Genomic DNA, 19,570 nt, shown 5'->3' on the forward strand with positions numbered 1-19,570 from the left:
TGAATCTTTTATAACATATGTCTTAAATGGAGTAAATCTCTTCACATCCAATTGTTACACAGATTTACTTACCCGTGTCCGATCTTCAATGTTGTATATTTTTAACTGCATGGGGATATTGAAGCTATGCAAAAAATTGCCTCCAAAGACTAATGTGTCTGTAGGAGTATACACAGCATGAATCCAGCCTGGAAGAAAGGGAATGGAGGGCAGTGGCTGTAAGCACACATCGTAATATGGCTATGGCTCTCTTAGAGAACTAGTACAAGACTTCTAGATCACACTTTTTACTCTGATTCTGCCTCTCAGTGGTTGGTCAAGTTACTTAATCTCTTGCAGCCTCAGTATTCTCTACTAAACCAGGATAAATTATACTTTATATGGTTGTTGGTAGGCATTAAATGAGAAAACGTATGTAAAGTGTTTAGCATAAAACAAACTTTTAATAAATGCTGCTTCCATTTATTGGAGCACCTACTATGAACCAGGCTCAGTATAAGAGAGTTTACACATATTTTCATTTATTCCTCACAACAAAATGAGACAGGGATTTAAATATTTGACCAAAGTGGTATTAGCGGGTAAATATATAGTCAGAATTCTAATACAGGTCTGTGACTCTAAAATCGGTGCTCTAAGTACTTATTTTGGAACTAGTGACTTGATCAAAACTATTGCTGACTCAGCACTCTAGCCTTCACAGACATCCCTTAGAAGAGGAGGTAGTTCTTAACCAGGAGGTGCGTATTGCCTGCAGAACATGTCTTATCCCTAGAGACTCGGTATATCTAGAGCTAATGCAGGGCCCAAACATGTAGATCTGAAAAAACTCCACCGGCAACTCTGATATGCATCTTTAGTAGAAAATCACTACCTTTTAAAAAAAAATAAATTCTCAGCATCTACTCCATAATGACATAAAAGAACACCACTATTTTCTGCCCACCATAGCATCACGACCATTCTTTTTTTTTGATGAGGAAGATTAGCCCTGAACTAACCATCCATTATCAATCCTCCTCTTTTTGCTGAGAAACATCGGCCCTGGGCTAACATCTGTGCCCATCTTCCTCTATTTCTTTTTTTTTTTTGTGAGGAAGATCAGCCCTGAGTTAACACCCATGCTAATCCTCCGTTTTTTGCTGAGGAAGACCGGCTCTGAGCTAACATCTATTGCCAATCTTCCTCTTTTTTTTCCCCCAAAGCCCCAGTAGATAGTTGTATGTCATAGTTGCACATCCTTCTAGTTGCTGTACATGGGACGCGGCCTCAGCATGGTGGGAGAAGCGGTGTGTCGCTGCACACCCGGGATCTGAACCCGGGCTGCCAGTAGCAGAGCGTGCGCACTTAACCGCTAAGCCATGGGGCCAGCCCCTATTTTTTTTTTTTTGTATGTGGGATGCCTGCCACAGCATGGCTTGATAAGTGGTGCATAGGTCCGTGCCCGGGATCCAAACCTGCGAACCCCAAGTCACAGAAGCAGAGGCATGTGAACTTAACCACTATGCCACCGGGCCAGCCCCATCACAACCATTCTTGGTGGTAATCCATCAATTCCTTTTCCTTTAAGAAAAGAAAGTGGGGGGCCGGCTCGGTGGCATAGTGGTTAAGTTCGTGCGCTCTGCTTCGGCGGCCCGCGGTTTGCAGGTTCAGATCCCGGGCGTGGACCGACACACCATTTGTCAAGCCATGCTGTGGCGGCGTCTCATAAAGAAAAAAAAAGCGGAGGAAGATGGGTACGGATGTTAGCCCAGGGCCAATCTTCCTCAGCAAAAAGAGGAGGATTGACAACAGATGTTAGCTCAGGGCTAATCTTCCACAAAAAAAAGAAGAAAGAAAAGAAAGTGGCTAGAGCAGACAACCCGCTTTTCCCCATCTTGCTTACCTGAGGGAATGACGAAGGTATAGCCCTGCTTGAGCTCAATGCGCTGGCAATCTGACACCCGGTCACCCAGAAAGATGTCTCCCTGTTTCCCTGACAGCAGCCAATTCTCGTACAGCTCCAGGTTGTGGGCTGTAGGGGGGATGAGCCAGAAGACCTGTGAGTTAAAAAACTTCAGTCTGTTAACAGCCATTGACATGACCCAGTCGTCTCCCTCAACTGATAAACAGGTACAAAGTTAAGACCAACAGGTAGAAGAGAGGCAAGCAATTTTCCCAGCCCATAGACCTTGACCATTTGGGAAATTCTAGCAGCCTCAAGGAAGTGGATCTTTTTCGTCCTTTACTTGATGAAACAGCATTAGAACTTCCCTGGGGTTTGAGTGTAGAACCTGGAACCCCTCCAGGACTCAGAGAGAGGAAGGACATTTAGCTTGTTGCCTAGGCTGTCCCTTATTCGTCCCTGGCTGTCTGGCCTCTATAGTCCTAAGAAGCACAGTTAGTTAAGTACAATGTCTCCAAGAGACAGGCCTGGTTGCTTTGTTCCAAGGTAGTAACCAAGACCAAAAGGACCAAATTTAAGATATCATTTCAAAGGATCCAAAGTACACAAAATGACTTTGGATTTGGAGGTCCAGTTGTTCTGGACCTCCAGTTGTTTTAGATTAGGACCTCACATTTTAAAAGCATTATCTGTTTCCATTCCAGTTCTACTTTTCTCTCACAAATGCATTCACTTCTAGTGAAGGATGAAAGGGTAACAATAAGAGTATAATACTATAAATCTGATAGTAATTCTAGACTTCCATTTTCACACAGCATTCAGAAACACTCTGACAAGCTGGAATACAGTTCTTTATTAATGAGGACAATCTTTCAAAGTTTATTTAGATCCTCAGAGAAGACGTAAAGGCTTCCTTTGGCCACATTTCAGATCAATGCCTCCATACAGAGAAAGGTGGTCTGGATTCTAATTTGCTGATTTCATTGTGAATCTATCCAAAATTTGTGTTCCCTTCTACTAGTTTATTACACTTCCATGTAGAAAAATTGTCTTGTCCTCCTAAAACCACTTCTTTGCCTTCATTTGGAGAATTCTACATTGGGAATCTAGAAACAAGACTGTTCAGGTTTACTAAGTACTGTGTCAATACTGGTATAATGATAGTGGACTAGATGAATACTAATTCTTACTGAACTCTAGGTGAAGAAGGTCAACTTAATCTGTGATTCTCTCCAGAATAGGGGACTAACTCCTGATAGATTCATTTCCAGGGTATATTAAGCATACATGAACTAAGTCATAAAACCAGCTTCAGATTCCAGTCCCCATCACAGCTGTGATCGTACCTTTCCCCCTTGATGAATGTGATACCAAACAGAGGTACCACCAAAGTCCACATGGAAGTCAGTATAGCAGCCTCGAACACTCATTAGACAGTACCTGACCCAAAAAAAGCAGCAGCATTAGTGCACTGACAAGCAAAAGAGGATCTGCTCCACCACAACGCCACACTCTCCCCTTGTATACTCCCTCTATCTTCCACCTAATCAACTCCCAGTTGATGAGAGGAATGCAATTTCAAGTCATCACACTGCCAGAAGGATATATTTTTTTTCTTTAACTATGTGATCATGGGCTATTGTACTGTTACACACGCTCTTCTTTTTGGAATTGTAAAGTCTACTCTTAAAATAATTCATCTTTTTGATCTTTAGGACACGGAGCAAGGCTTCTAAGGGAGAAACGGTTCCTTGCTATCACTTTGGTCTCCCATAGCACACTGAGGAAAATGCAGGATAAGCCACTTACTTCTGCACTTTAGGGTACTGCATCTCCAAGATGGCATTTGTTGATTCAGTCTGACTTTCCTTCAAATGCCTTGGCCACATGTTGTCTACCCAGTCAATGAAATCCACCTTTAAAAAGGAGAAGGGAAGATTTATGCTTCAAAGGAAGCGTTGGGATTAAAGAGAATTTTAAAGTCAAGAAAAACAGAATTTCTCAAAATACACACTGAAAGACTACAATTTAATTATTAGCAAACTAAAACAATCTGTTGGTGAATCTTAGGGTCAACAGGCAAACATTCTAGAAATAATTATTCATTGAAAATAAAGACTCCTGGTTCCATCAACATGATCGCTAAGACAGCACTAATCAAAATGAAGTTATTAAATGACACAGCAGTATCCAACGAAGCCCTCTCTTCTGTGTCAGCACTAGTATAATCAGTTGTATATTTTTTGATCCAATAAAAGGCGCTGTCTGGAAGGTACATGTAAACTTTCCAAAAGATATAACACTGTTAGAGCAGCAAAAATACCAAAGTTTGAAAGAAAGGAAAAATCCAGTAGGGATTTGTAGCCTTGCATGAGCAACGTGCTATAGAATCTATATCTACTGGGGTAGGAATCAGAAGTTCCACATCTGTCATGTTTTCTTGAGATCATATGCAAGCCCCTGGAACTCATCTGTACAATGAGGATAATTACCTCAAAGGGATATTGTGAGGATTACATGTAAATACATGTTAAAATTTTTTTGAAATAATGTTATCAGGGGCCGGCCCCGTGGCTTAGCGGTTAAGTGCGCGCGCTCCGCTGCTGGCGGCCCGGGTTCGGATCCTGGGCGCGCACCGACACACCGCTTCTCCGGCCATGCTGAGGGCTTTGGAGGGAAAAAATAAATAAATAAAATCTTTAAAAAAAAAAAAAAAAAAGAAATAATGTTATCAGAGTTTAGGAATCTGTTGTAAATAATACACGCTGAAAGAAATGAGAAGCAAAAGCAGTGTGAACTTATTTGAACACTTCACGCTGAACTGTAACATGTCCTATACCTTCAAATGTGTGCACCCAACCACTGAGTTCCAAGAAACAGTCTCAGCTAGATACAAGTGTGAGCCAAACAACCACGAATCCAGCACAGTACTAAAGTCGCAAATATCTAACTTATGGCTGTGGACACCCAGATGTAAATCGTGGGAGAGTGTGTGAAAGGGATCACCAGTGACATGCAAGTTGAAACAAGCAAGACGAGGAGCAACTGAAGGTTAACTTGCTGCTCCATTTCAAAGAATTTTTGCTCAGGGAGCCATGTTTTAACCAAGCATCCACTGGGCCTAGAACACTGAACCTCAGATTCCTTTCTTTCCCTCAAACTAAATCTACTTTCTCTTCTCTTAACGTAGTGGCATCTCCCATCTCCTGGTATTGTCCTTTGGAAAGCCTTTAACAGACTAATACGTAACTGTACTTGCTCAATACACTACAAACTCTGATGTCTGGATGGAGAGAGGAAGGGTCAGGAACACATGAGTATTTTTTATCAAGTGTTCACTCAGAGACAGCTGCATTTTTCTGGCCAGAATTTCTCACCTGCAGCAACAAGTCACTCATTCTGGCCTCCCTTTATATGGTATTATTAGGTATCATCTGACTACCAAAAGAATATTGTGGTGAGGTGTTCGTACTTTTTCTCTTAGGTTAACCTTTAGGCTGTGGATAGGCCTTTTACTAAATAGCCTGATCCATATGAGAGCAAGTCTCCAGTAGGGGTAATCACCAGTTTCTACCTGTTCTGCACCAATACTAGGGGCAAAGTGGCACTGGCCTACGACCTAATCTATTGACAGTGCAAAAACAGCTCAAGGCCTTCCATGAACTAATCTCCCCATCACCAAACAAATGTGCACATTGTATCTGTTGCTATTTTTTTAATCTATGTCTGAGTTCCTGCTGGAACGATACCAGTGAATACTCTCTCTCTTCTCACCAGAGAACCCCACTTTATGCCAGCACCCACAGTGGCATTTAGAAGTTGCCCACCTGACTCTCCCTGAATCTGCTTTTACATGTACTAGTCCTTCTGCCTGGAATTCTAGTCTTCCTTCTCTTTGTCTCATTATTTCCTTCACGTCAAGCTTAGGGATCACTTCCTCCAATTCTCCTTCAGTTTAGGTTAGGTGGGTCCTTCCTATTAGCTTCCACAACACTCTGTATTTATTCACTTTTGAAGCACTTACCACACTGTAGTTTATATAAATGCCTATTTTCTGGTCTTTCTTCCCCACGAGACTCTAAGCATTTTGAGGACAAGAATGATCTTACTTCCCACAGTACCTCCAGCACACAGCACAGTGCTCAGCACGTGGTAGGCACTTTAGCTAATAAGATACCTCTGAAGGTGTGAAGATCATAGTGAACAAGAGATTATGTAGTTTATGTAAAAGATTATCACACGAATGAATACATTCATCAAAACTCACTGAAATGTACACTTACAATGGATAGACTTTATTGTATGTCAATTGTACCTAAAGTTGGTTTTCAAAAGAGTATTACTGAGATATATTAAGCAAAGACCTAGATAAATGGAGGGATATACTGTGGGGAAAAATATCCCAGCAAATAAATAAATAATACCCCAGCAGAATAAACATGTTACTGCTTAGATAGCAAGATCATAAAAAGGCTGCTTGCTTTTAGGAGGCGACCTTGGTAATAGCTCACTCAATCTTTCTGGCCATGTCTCACATCCCTAAAAGATACTAGTGCACCGTCCTCTGCCCCCTAAAAAATTCCAATTTCCGAGCCCTTCCACAGGTTCTACTCCTCCACCTAATGGTGCAGTATTTTTCTAATTTTTATAAAATGATGCAGCCTTTTTATCATTAAAACTACAGACAAAATGAATAAATTAAGGATGTTACAAAGAGGGCTTCATGTATGAATAACACATCTCTAAATTTTAAGAACGGAGGGGCCGGCCCGGTGGCATAGCGGTTCAGTTTGCACGCTCTGCTATGGCAGCCCAGGGTTTGCCAGTTCAGATCCTGGACGTGGACCTACGCACCGCTCGTCAGGCCATGCTGAGGCAGCGTCCCACACAGAGCAACTAGAAGGGTGTACAACTATGACATACAATTATCTACTGGGGCTTTGGGGAGAAAAAAGAAAAAAAGGGGGAAGACTGGCAATAGATGTTAGTGCAGGGCCAATCTTCCTCAAAAAAAAAAAAAAGGAAAAGTATAATCCAGGTCAAGTTTTGCTCAGGTCAAGTTTTGCTTTTATGGCTATAATCATATGATTTTTAAACTGAAATTCTAAAAATATTAAGAATGTTCATAAACAATGTTATTGTGATTCTTACATCCCCTTTTATTGAATTCTTTATTTATTAGGTGGACCATGTTTGGCTAATAACAAGGCTAAATTCTTTTTTTTTTTTTGGTGAGGAAGATCAGCCCGGAGCTAACATCTGTTGCCAATTCTCCTCTTTTTTGCAGAGAAAGATCGGCCCTGAGCTAACATTCATGCCCATCTTCCTCTACTTTATACGTGGGACGCCTGCCACAGCATGGCTTGATAAGCAGTGTGTAGGTCTGCACCCAGGATCCAAACCTGCGAACCCCGGGCCGCCAAAGCGGAGTGCGTGAACTTAACCACTACGCCACTGGGCCAGCCCCAGCAATTACTATATTTCAACTTTGAAAGTCAAAAGGTATAATTAGGATCATTTAAGTGGAGATAGGATAAAATACTGAGACCTTGACTTTAAACAAACGATTAGACTCAAGTGAGTTCTGAGTCAGGAATTAAATGAATAAAAATGGTCCAAAAATAACTAGGTATATTTCAAAAGTGAAACCAATCCCTCTCAGGGAAATAAGTGTTCTCAATGCCCTGTAGGTAACCACTACTTTACAAAGAGATGGGTTAAATCGTTATCTACCTTCAGGAAAGCTAAGGATCAAAAAACAAACTAACTTTTCCTTAGGACGGGTTGTCAATTTATTGCTATTAGTCATTGAGTAGAATCTACTCAAGAAACCATCTCATAATATGATCACCTGGCTCTAAACCAGTTTTCCCCCAAGCTTCTCACCAAGTATAAACCTATAGGATAGAAATTTATTAGGCAAACTTTCTACTGACAGCTCTTATAAGAGTGAATTTTAAGACTCTTCTCCATTAATATGCAAAGGCCATGCTTTAGGTCCCTAAAAGATACTAGCACACTGTCCTTTGCACTTTAGAAAATTCCTATTAAGTTATTGGTGATACAAATCAGAATGGCCCCTCCCTATACAAAATTAAGTGATTTTGGAAAATGATGAACTTTCTAAAAACACAAGTTATTCTTATCAAATTGTCTTGTTCATCTTCGTCTTGGTATGTACAAAAAGTTATAAATTCCCCTAATATTAAACAACCCTCTTGGTGACAATGACAATGTGGACAAAATGAGTAGACTAACCGTGGAGGGCCTCTGCACCATGTTCTCCAGCCTAGTGTGGCTAAACTCTAGGCTGATGACATTATAGAGTTTTTCTCGCTCCTCCTCTGGGGTCTCATAGTAGCGTGTCCACTGAGCCATGGTCATTTCAATGCCTTTCTGTGTGTTCACATCCATGACATCCACCATGCGACGACTCCCTGCCATGAAAAATGCATCAATCATCACTAATGAGCCACTAATACCCTTAAACATATCAAGAATATAAAATACAACTGGAAAGAAACAAGCTATCCTTTCTTATTTAGGATATTTAATAATAGACAAGGAGACAGTTGTCACTTGAGATGGAGAATCAACAGAAAGCCAAATCACAGAGTATGGGAAAGACAACAGGTAATATTAAAAACAACAATCACTCCCTGTGGCATGTTTACTACACATTCAGGCATTGAATCTTATGTTCAGTATCTCACTCAATTCTAACAATTGTAAATGCTAAGTATTAATCTCCATTTCACAGATGAGAAAACAGGTGTTAGGTAACTTACAGGGCAAAGTAGGACAAAAATTCAGGCAGCCCAACTCTAGAGTCAATGCTCTCATCCACTGAGCTACACTGCTTGGATGCAGGTTTGAAGATTGACCTAATCTATCCCATAATTTGAATAAAGGATCCACCAGATAGTGAGTATTGGATTAAATTGGAATCTGTCCATTCTTTTAAAAGGGTTATTTCCCAAACCTGTTAAGTATTTCCTATGCAAATCCCCCTTTTCATTCATTACACAAATATTTACTGAATGATAAAGACACCATGACGGACACAAAGATCTATATCTGACTCTCAACCAACTGAAACAACTAAAACAAAAGCCAGAATGTCACAAGAGGTAGCATAAAATAGTAGGGGGAGAAAACAATAGCTTTAAAGCCAAGGAGACCTAAGTTTAAACCTCAGCTCTAATACTACTTGGGCAAGTTATTTAACTTCTCTGAACCTTGACATTTTCTTCTATAACTTGGGAATAATATAATATCACCTGGTGGCCCACTGTGAGGATTCAATGAAGTAAAATGTTTAACACAAAGTAAGTGCTCAATTCAACAGAAGTAAAAACAAAGGGAAAATATCTTTTTCTTTTTTTGACTAGACTGACCAGAGAAGAATTTTAGGAAAAGAGGAGGAAGACGAGACATTTGAGTAGGTCCTTAAAGAATAAACAGAATTTCAACAAGAAAGATTCAACAGGAGGCCGCCCCATGGCTTAGCGGTTAAGTGCACATGCTCTGCTACTGGCGGCCCAGGTTCGGATTCCAGGCGCGCACCGACGCACCGCTTGTCCGGCCATGCTGAGGAGGCATCCCATATACAGCAACTAGAAGGACGTGCAACTATGACATACAACTATCTACTGGGGCTTTGGGGAGAAAAAGGGAAAAAAAAAGGAGGAGGACTGGCAGTAGATGTTAGCTCAGGGCCGGTCCTCCTCAGCAAAAAGAGGAGGATTGGCATGGATGTTAGCTCAGGGCTGATCTTCCTCACCAAAAAAAAAAAAAAAAAAAAAAGAAAGATTCAACAGAGAGAATTCCAAGCAGAGGCAACAGCATAAGAGAAGATGTGCAAAGGCAGTAAAGCTAAAATGTTAAGATAATGGTGGTCAAGGAAGGGAGAGAAAGAATAAAAAGCTGCTGCTGGAATATTAAGACTATTGTTCAACTTGTAAAAAAATAACACACACTACTATATACATCTATATATACACGTACTTGGTGGATATACCAAGTGTTATTAGGACCTGGTCCCCCGCCTTCAAGGAGTTTACAGTCTAGTTAGAGATAAGAGACAATAGGCAAGAGGACAAGAAATATGGCCACAATGAAGCAGATATGGCAGAGTACACAACTGATAATATGAGGCAACAGACCGAACCTACTCTTCATATTTTGAAAGAAAACGCAAACACTAAATCAAAACTATCTTGAAATACCACTTCATATCCACTAGGGTGGCCATAATTTAAGGAAAAAAAAGAAAAGTAACAAGTGCTGGCAAGGATGCAGAGAAATTGGAACCCTCAGATTTTGCTGGTAGGAATGCAAAATGGTACAGCTGCTATGGAAAGGAGTTTGGTGGTTCCTCAATAATTTAAACATCGTACAACCACACGACCCAGCAATTTCCACTCCTAGGTATACATCCAAAAGAATCGAAATCAGGTGTTCAAAGAAAAACTTGTACAAATGTTCTTAGCAGTTCTAGTCACAATAGCCAAAAGACAGAAATAACCCAAATGTCTACCAATAGATTAAAAATGGATCAACAAAAGGTGGTATACCCATGCAATGGAATACTATACAACCACAAAAAGGAATGAAGCACTGTTATATGCTACAACATAGACAAACCTTGAAAACATTATGCTAAGTGAAAGAAGCAGGACACAAAAGGCTACATAAGTCTATGATGGGATCCAGAAGTCTATATTTTTAACAAGTATCACAGATGAGTCTGATGCAGGTCCTTTGTGGATCACAAACCACAAGAATGCCTGATCAATAGAGAAAAGCTACGGTGGTCCATTAACTTACAGATCCAAGGAATTACTGTCCTGGAGGCCCATTAGGAAAAGAAGTCAAATGATGGGACCGATAAGTACTCAAGCAGGTTTTCTAAGGCCCCCTGAGAGAGCCTTAACTTGTGAGGAGTGGGAACACATTTTAATTACTCAACAGATTTATTGAGCACATACTATACTCCGGAGACCGTGCCAGGTACTAGGAAATACCTAGTACAGGTAGATGGCTGGAATCTAACACAGAAACAGTGAGGGAGTGAAACATAGGGAATTAGAGAACTTTCCTCTACTTGGGCTATCTGTGATTTGCACCTCTTGGATAAACAGAAGAGTTATCCAGATGCCTAAAAAAGGCCCTCAAGTGGCCAAGAGAAAGTACTGCAATACTTAATATCCAACGCGAGACACTGCACTGGACCTTCAGCATAGAGGACAAAACAGAATAGAAGTTGTAGTGTTAGAAGGAAAGCATCAGAAAACTCTTTTGGTTTCATGTCCTGTTGGAAACATTTCTAAAAGATTTTAATCCACTTTACTGCCTTATCATGTATAGGAGTGACCATCTTTGAATTCCTAGGGATCTCGGCATGTTTCACAGCCACACTGAACACCAAATGGTCTACAGAAAATGGACCTGAACTTTACTGACCCCAGGAAGTTTTCTTCTTTAATTAGATTGCTCTAATTTGCTTTATTTTCCTAAATTTTGAATATAGTAAAATATAAATCAGATTAAAGACTCGAGCTAAACAGTCAGTGATGAAGAGAAATTTTCATGTATCTACTACTCAGCTTACAAAGGTGCAAACTCTGGCCAAGTTATCAAATGTATCATTGGTGGAAATTTCTCTGCTTTTAGGGAAAGGAAGAGAACCATAGATATGAATGAAGCATCATCCTCTTGGCTCAGAGAGATAAAATTTCACTTTCTTGCACAGGTTGCCCTGGAAGGCAGGCTCTTCATGGAGAGGAGGGATGCACAGGGATAAAGACGGTAGGCAGGAAAGAAGTAGAGGTTCAAATGCTCTATGTCTAATAAGTACTAAATGAAGCAACTTTTGTAACTCCCTTTGAGAAAATTCTCAATTGCTAATGAAATAGCAGTTTCCAGTCAAGAAACCACTTCAAGAAATATATACCACGATCAAATATATACTTCAATGTTCCCAAGCCTTAAATCTCAATCAGAGATTTAGGACTGAGTCCCATCTTAAATCTTTGCCTCAAAGACACAAAGGCCACAAGCTTAATACTTACCCACACACATTTTGACATCATTCACAGTGAAGTCTGGATCTGGCATCCTGTGAAACAAACATCAGTAAGTATAAACGGGAAGCACTACTTCTTTAGTCAGTGTGAGTTTTTTCTTAAAGTACTAAGAACTCCCCAGGCAAGAAACATCAATCTTCATGTCTAGATTTAAAAATATTTTTTAAATATAAATGATTATATATGTACATATATACATAGGAAAAAAGAATATACAACAAAACGTTAACAGTAATTATTATCTCAGCGTGGTAGGTTTTAGGAGATTTAAATTTATTTTCTTTTTATTTATTTATTTTTTTCCCCCAAAGCCCCAGTAGATAGTTGTATGTCATAGCTGCACATCCTTCCAGTTGCTGTATGTGGGACGCGGCCTCAGCATGGCCGGAGAAGCGGTGCGTCGGTGCGCGCCCGGGATCCGAACCCGGGCCGCCAGCAGCGGAGCTCACGCACTTAACCGCTAAGCCACGGAGCTGGCCCAAATTTATTTTCTTTTTAGCTCATCTATATTTTCTCATTTACCTATAAAAACCATCAATTGTTTTTATAACAAAAGGAGAAAAATATACACTCTTAAAACTAAATGGAAAATTATTTTCTATTATCTACTGCTTTGGGTTATCAATACTGTAGTGTCTATAGCCCTGGTGTAACCTGGCCATTCTGCAACCACATCCAATCAGGCTGAGAACACTTACTTTATTCCAAGTCCATCAGAATTCTTGAAAATTAGAGGGTCTCTTAAGCCACCCCGCTGGATATACTCTACATTAAAATCTGTCACCAAAGGAAAACAACTGTTAGAAAGGCAAGAGGTATAGCCGGAGAAAGATAAAAGGACCATAAAGATCCTAAGTAATAAGGTAGAGATGGTGTTTGCTATTTCTGTGTATACAGTTTGCTCTGCTAGACAATACATGCTTGTTATTAAGAAGCATCTCTTAGGATATAGAGAAAGCACACTGAGAAGCAGGGCTCAAGGGGTTTGCTAAGTCTGTATTTCCACAGTAAATTCAGAATTTAACCAATAGGGAGTAGTACTATTAATGAGTCATCTCATAAATCTTAAGCAGAAATTAACATTATTCGGCCTCTTAATAGCCAAAAAAATTTAATTCTGTCCACTACAGTACATACCATGACATCTTTGTCAGTTTGCCAAGGAGCAAAGCTGCATGGTACACACGGAATCCCACCTCTGTTTTGGTGGTGCAGGTACATGCATAAAAGGACTTATACGCATTATTCTTAATTAAATCCAAACCAAGGGATGGAAGAAGAAAAAGGAAGAGGCCTTTAGGGAAAAACTCCAACAATGTTTTGTTGTTGTTAGTGTCACTGAGTCGACTGCGACCCCTAGTGACCCTGTGTACAGCAGAGCTGAACCATGTCCAGTCTTTTTGAACCATCCTCTCACCTTCCGGCACTATATCAGACAATGATCCGCTGCTGTTCATAGGGTTTTCATGGCCAATTTTTTCAGAAGTGGATGGCCAGGTCCTTCTTCTTAGTCTGCCTTAGTATGCAAGCTCCTCTGAAACCTGTCCACCATGGGGGACCCTGCTGGTATCTGAAATACTGGTAGCATAGCTTTCAGCATCACAGCCACCACAGTATGTCAACCAACAGATGCGTAATGTGGTCCCTGACCAGGAAATGAACCTGGGCCACAGTGGTGAGCGTGCCGAATCTTAACCACTATACCACCAGTGCTGGCTCCCACATGCTCCTGCCCTAATAAATGCTTGCTGCTTCTAATATAGCAGAGAATGACTCACAGGGAGGAAGGATTGGGGGTGAGGTGTGTGCATGAGAGGCATTGTGTACTAAGAGAAAATAAAGATAAATAGCATCATAACATCAACAAGCAATATTTTAGCTGCATAGATACTGAGTCCACAGGTGCCAGAGTCTACAATTTCCTACATCAAGGGGCTGCAGGTCTGAACCAAAATGATACTGACCTTTTCCCTCCATAAAAGTAACAAAATTTGCATTATATTTGTTGGTGTGGAGTTTCTCTTCCAAGTCAAAAGTTCTTTTCCCTTCAATTTCATCATCTGAAATACCATCGTCTTCATAGCGTCGTCGCATGGTACCACGCTGAGGAGAGAGGAACATAAGAATGAAATAATGTATTTTTTCAGGCCTATCTATAAATGTGGTCACAGTTTCCCCTACATGTGCACAAGTGCTACTTTCAACTTCAGTTGCTATATCAAGCACCAATTTTCCTTCTTATAGATCTTTCAACTAAAGGTCAGCTAATGTTCTCAATGTACAGAATATGACAAAATTTTAATGAGCCACTGGGTTCCCTACTTTGAATTTTACCTCTGCTAACTCTTTGAACCTAGAGATATAAATTTACAATAAAAATATCACCAAATAGGGTCTACTAAACATTTTGTCTATCATTGCTTATCAGAGCAGGGACAAACTGTCTTTATAGACATTTCAGGCCAGAATACAAAACTCAATTTTTTCATAGGGGAAAGCTGTATCTAGATTAGCTTTCTAAAACAACTTTCAAAAACAGACTAAAACATTTGAATTAACGAAGCAAAAAACTCTTTTACATCAGATAAAGGAAGAAAGTTAATCTAAACAACAGCATTCCAAAGAGCAGACCATCAATATCTAGCTTTAAGGATAATGTCTCCCCAAAGAAGATATACAATTGGCCAAAAAGCACATGAAAAGATGCTCAATATCATTAGTCATTAGAGGAAACACAAATTAAAACCACAATGAGGGGCTTGCCTGGTGGCGCAGTGGTCAAGTGCTCTCGCTCTGCTCTGGCGGCCTGGGGTTCGAGTTCAGATTCCGGGTGTGCACTGACGCACCACTTGCCAAGCATGCTGTAGTGGCATCCCATATAAAGTAGAGGAAGATGGGCACAGATGTTAGCCCAGGGCCAGTCTTCCTCAGCAAAAAAAAGAGGAGGATTGGCATCGGATGTTAGCTCAGGGCTGATCTTCCTCACACGCACACACAAAAAACCACAATGAGATAACACTTCACACCTACTAGGACGGCTATTACCAAAAAGGTGGACAATAACAAGTGCTGGCGTGAATGTGGAGAAATTGGAACCCTCGTACACTGCTGATGGGAATGTAAAATGGTGCAGCCACTTTGGAGAATAGTTCAGCAGTTCCTCAAAAAGTTAAACAGTTATCATATGACCCAGCAATTCTACTCCTAGGTATATACCCAAAAGAATTAGAAACACATGTCCACACAAAAACTTGTACATGGATGTTCACAGCAGCATTATTCATAACAGCAAAAAGGTAGAAACAACCCAAATGTTAATCAATTGGTAAATGCATTAACAAAATGCGGTACATTTCCACAATGGAGTATTATTTGCCCATAAAAAGGAATGAAGTACTGATATGTCCTATTAACATAGAAGAATCTTGAAAACATTAGGCTAAGTGAAAGAAGCCAAACACAAAAGACCATATATTGTATGTATTGTATAATTCTGTTTACACGAAATGTCCAGAAAAGGCAAATCTCTAGATAGAAAGTAGATTAGTGGTTGCCAGAGGATGAGGAGAGGGAGAAAGTGACTGTTAATGGTATAGGTTTCTTTCGGGAGTGATGAAAACGTTCTGGAATTAGATAGCAGTGATATGTGCACAATCTGTGAATATACTAAAAACTACTGAATTGTATACTTTAAACGGGTGAATTTTATGGTATGTGAATTATACCTCATAAGCTGTTATTTTTTTAAAAAGATAACATGTTGCTTATGCCACAAATTTACCTTTTAGTTATTTACTTTAGCCAATGTTAAAATTTGCTGAAATTTCTTGACTACATACACATGGGACAATCGATGTGGGAGTAGTGGAGGCAAGGGTAAAGTAGCCCTACCCTAGTATGTGCTAAGGGCCAAACCTGGAATTCAAATTCAGATACTGATAATCTAAAATTGCTTACACAGCACCTGAATTTACATAAATACATAAAGAAATGGGACACTGGAGAAAAGTCTCTTAGAGAATGGGGGTCAGGAAAAGGGCAGAAATGAGTCATGAGAAATGAAAATTAAGGAAATAAAAATGACTGTTTCACACCACAGGAGAGCACGATTCAACTTACCAGTTTTGGGTAGAAACACTGAGGGATACCTAATATCTTTTCCATATTCGGCAAAAAAAGCCTTGTAACACTCTTATTCAGCACCTTTGCTGCCATTAAGTCACAGCTCAAAGGCCAAAAGAAGACCTAATTTTGGTAGACCTTTCACTTACTCCAATAACGCCATCACTACTCAAAATATTTTTAGGTATCTTTATCTGGGGGAGGGGAGATACTTTCACTGACAATTTCTAACATGGGTTTGTTTTTTCAAAAGACATCACTCAGTTTTCTTCCTCACCTTATTTCATACATGTGTCTTTGAAGACAACTCCAAAAGATGAGTTCTAAAAAGTCAGAGAGCAAGGGCAACACCATCGGAATAAATGTAGTTTCCCAAAATAATCACTTTTAGAAAGCACTGATGGGCCGGCCACGTGGCTTAGCGGTTAAGTGCGCGCGCTCCGCTACTGGCGGCCTGGGTTCGGATCCCAGGCACACACCGACGCACCGCTTCTCCGGCCATGCTGAGGCCACGTCCCACATACAGCAACTAGAAGGATGTGCAACTGTGACATACAACTATCTACTGGGGCTTTGGGGGACAAAAAAAAAAGAGGAGGATTGGCAATAGATGTTAGCTCAGAGCCGGTCTTTCTCAGCAAAAAGAGGAGAATTAGCACAAATGTTAGCTCAGGGCTGATCTTCCTCACACACACATACACACAAAATATATATATATATATTTTATTATAAAAGTAATGTAATAGAATAAAGAACAAAAACCATATGATAATCTCAACAGATGTAGAAACAGCATCTGGCAAAATTCAGCACCTTTTCATGATAAAACACATTCAACAAATTAGGAATAGAAGGGAACTTCCTCCAGGTGATAAAGGGCATCTACCAAAAAGCCACAGCTAACATCATATTTAATGGTAAAAGACTGAAAACTTTCTCCCTAAGATCAGAAACAAGACAAGGATGTCTGTTCTCATCACTTCTATTCAACACTGCATTAGAAGCTCTAGCCAGGGCAATTAGGCAAGAAAAAGAATACAAGTTTGGAAAGGAAAAAGTAAAACTCTCTCTATTCAAAAATGACATGATCTTATACATAGAAAGTTGTAAGGAATCCACAAGAAAAACTTTTAGAACTAATAAAACCAGTTGTATTTCTAGATACTAGCAATAATAAATCCAAAAATGAAATTAAGAAAACAATTCCATTTACAATAGCATGAAAAAAATATTAAGGAATAAATTTAACAAAAGAAGCCCAAAACTTGTATACTGGAAAAATACAAAACGTTGTTGAAAGAAATTAAAGAACTACATAAATAACCTAAATAAATAAATGGAAAGACACACCATGTTCATGGACTGGAAGACTTAATATTACAGCCATGCGCTGCTTAATGACAGGGATACGTTACAAGAAATGTGCTGTTAGGTGATTTCATTGTTGTACAAATATCATAGAGTGTACTTACACAAATCTAGACGGTATAGCCTACTACACACCTAGGCTACGTGGTACTAATCTTATGTGGCCTCTGTCGTATATGCAGCCCGTCATTGACTGAAATGTTGTTATGCTGCACAACTGTGCTACTTTGCTGTGCGTTCTTAGGCAGTTATGTAAATCATTTAACCTCTCCAGATTCTAATTTTCCCTTGGAGGTAAATAATTTAAGGTCCTTTGTGTTTCAAAATAAAGTCTTCTACAATCTGATTCCGGTTAAGATCTCAGTCCTGTGCCCATGTACATTATACCATGTTGAAAATTTGCTACATACCAGTCCCCCAGGTCTGTATGTCCTTATTCAAAGAACATCTAACTCCAGACTCAGTCCCCTCTGTCCTGACCAGCGACTCTGAGAGAGACCTTTTGGTGGGCAGGGTAGCCCTCTTAGTGACTTCTACATCTTCCTCCTTTCCTCCCTCCTGTTCTCCTGTCCCTCGAACCTCCCCCATATTAAACAAAATTCCATGTGTCTCAATCAACTAGAAGTAAAAGGCAGTTCTTTCTAGAGAGCTTACCCCATTCCCCAAGGGGCACAAAGGAGTCAGAGAAGGAAAAGCTTGTATAAAGTATGAAAAGGCTGTTGCTATTTTTATTAATGACACCCAGAAGGGCTACTGCTCTGAAGGCAGACTATGATGCCAGGGCAAAAAAACTAGTAGTAATAGCAGCTAGTGTTTGAGTGCTTACCATGTGCCAGGTACTGTAATAAACATTCTGCATGTATTAACACATTTAAATCCAACATCCCTATATGATTATTATCCTCTCTACTTTACAAACAAGGAAAATGAAAGACAAGCAACTTGCCCAAGTTACAAAGCTAGTAATGGATACAGCTGGTATTTGAACCCAGACACTTGGGTTCTAAAGCCAATGGTCTTAACCACTGCTCTATACACTACCGAAATTAGTTTAGAATGAAACTTCAGCCAGACCAGCAGCTTGAGGAAGCTGGAAGCAAAATTGTCAAAGGAAAGAGACTGCAGCCAGCTGAAATGGCTCTGACAGAGAGAGGAGGTCAAGTGGTGGGACCTGCTGGCAACAAAGGAGACTGTTTATAAATTAGAAAACTGCGCTTGGTAGACAGAGAATTAGCAAAGGATCTTCCCCAGGATGGGAGGTTTCTGGTATTTGCTAAGGAACACTACATTTCTAGCTATGCCCCTGTTTATTTAATATTCCACCATTCCCGATTTCTAATTCTAGTTGTTACTTGACAAATTATTTTACTGGTCATTTGGCTATTCTGGCTGAAATAAAAATATGGCTATTCCTAACCAGAGACCATTTTATATCACAGAGTGCTTTGAACCTAATACATTTATTGTGTACGCTATTAAAACTTGTTCTCATTCTCTATATTTGTAGTCAAAGTGACCTTTATTCACACCTTCTGTAAAGATGAAACTGCCAATATTTTTTACCAAGATTAATTTCTTCATCTATTTTCTCTAAGATTGTGATCCACCTTACTCCATTACCTGAGAGAAAAATTTTAATTACAGAGCCTCTTTGCTGGTGATGGTATGAGAAGTCAGGTAACAACTAGATTTTCATGTCCCACATCATGATACTACTATTAAAAAAAAAGTTGGGGGGCATATTTTTATAAATTTATAAAGCTATATGGATTAAATCTGAATCTGTGCAACATTTACCAAGTTCCCACTTGATAGCCTTGATATGCACTTACACACTCTCTAAAAAAGAAACAAGCTCAGGCTCTCACCCTGCCCCCTTCACCAATGTATGAACACATACATGTCCCAAAGATCAACTGAACTTTGAAGTGTTGTTCTCATTTTCTTTCTTTCCATGTTTTTGAAATCCTGACATTACTGCAAGGTCACACACTGGGGCAGATACATATATAGTTTGCTACCTACACCCCACTCCCTCATGTGTATGCGTGTGTGTGTACTATAAAAATTATTATTTGAACACTTAACTCATTCATAAAACAAGGAT

General features: G+C 39.8%; 1 protein-coding gene across 2 annotated transcripts in view; it reads right to left on the bottom strand.

Annotated features, from left to right (window-relative positions):
• The window catches only part of KDM2A (lysine demethylase 2A), a 97,923-nt gene that overhangs the window by 29,930 nt on the left and 48,423 nt on the right, over window positions 1-19,570 (bottom strand). For both annotated transcript variants that reach the window (XM_087422570.1, XM_004437692.3), the window contains exons 3-10: window positions 13,938-14,076; window positions 12,672-12,750; window positions 11,959-12,005; window positions 8,144-8,322; window positions 3,695-3,801; window positions 3,232-3,325; window positions 1,886-2,039; window positions 73-188 (exon numbers count right to left, since the gene is read on the bottom strand). In XM_087422570.1, the coding sequence (XP_087278696.1) occupies window positions 73-188; window positions 1,886-2,039; window positions 3,232-3,325; window positions 3,695-3,801; window positions 8,144-8,322; window positions 11,959-12,005; window positions 12,672-12,750; window positions 13,938-14,076 (915 nt within the window). The remainder of the gene's footprint in view (window positions 1-72; window positions 189-1,885; window positions 2,040-3,231; window positions 3,326-3,694; window positions 3,802-8,143; window positions 8,323-11,958; window positions 12,006-12,671; window positions 12,751-13,937; window positions 14,077-19,570) is intronic.

The sequence above is a fragment of the Ceratotherium simum genome, chromosome 34, assembly GCF_057802395.1.
Source record: "Ceratotherium simum simum isolate JZ-2026a chromosome 34, ASM5780239v1, whole genome shotgun sequence".
Taxonomy (NCBI): domain Eukaryota; kingdom Metazoa; phylum Chordata; class Mammalia; order Perissodactyla; family Rhinocerotidae; genus Ceratotherium; species Ceratotherium simum.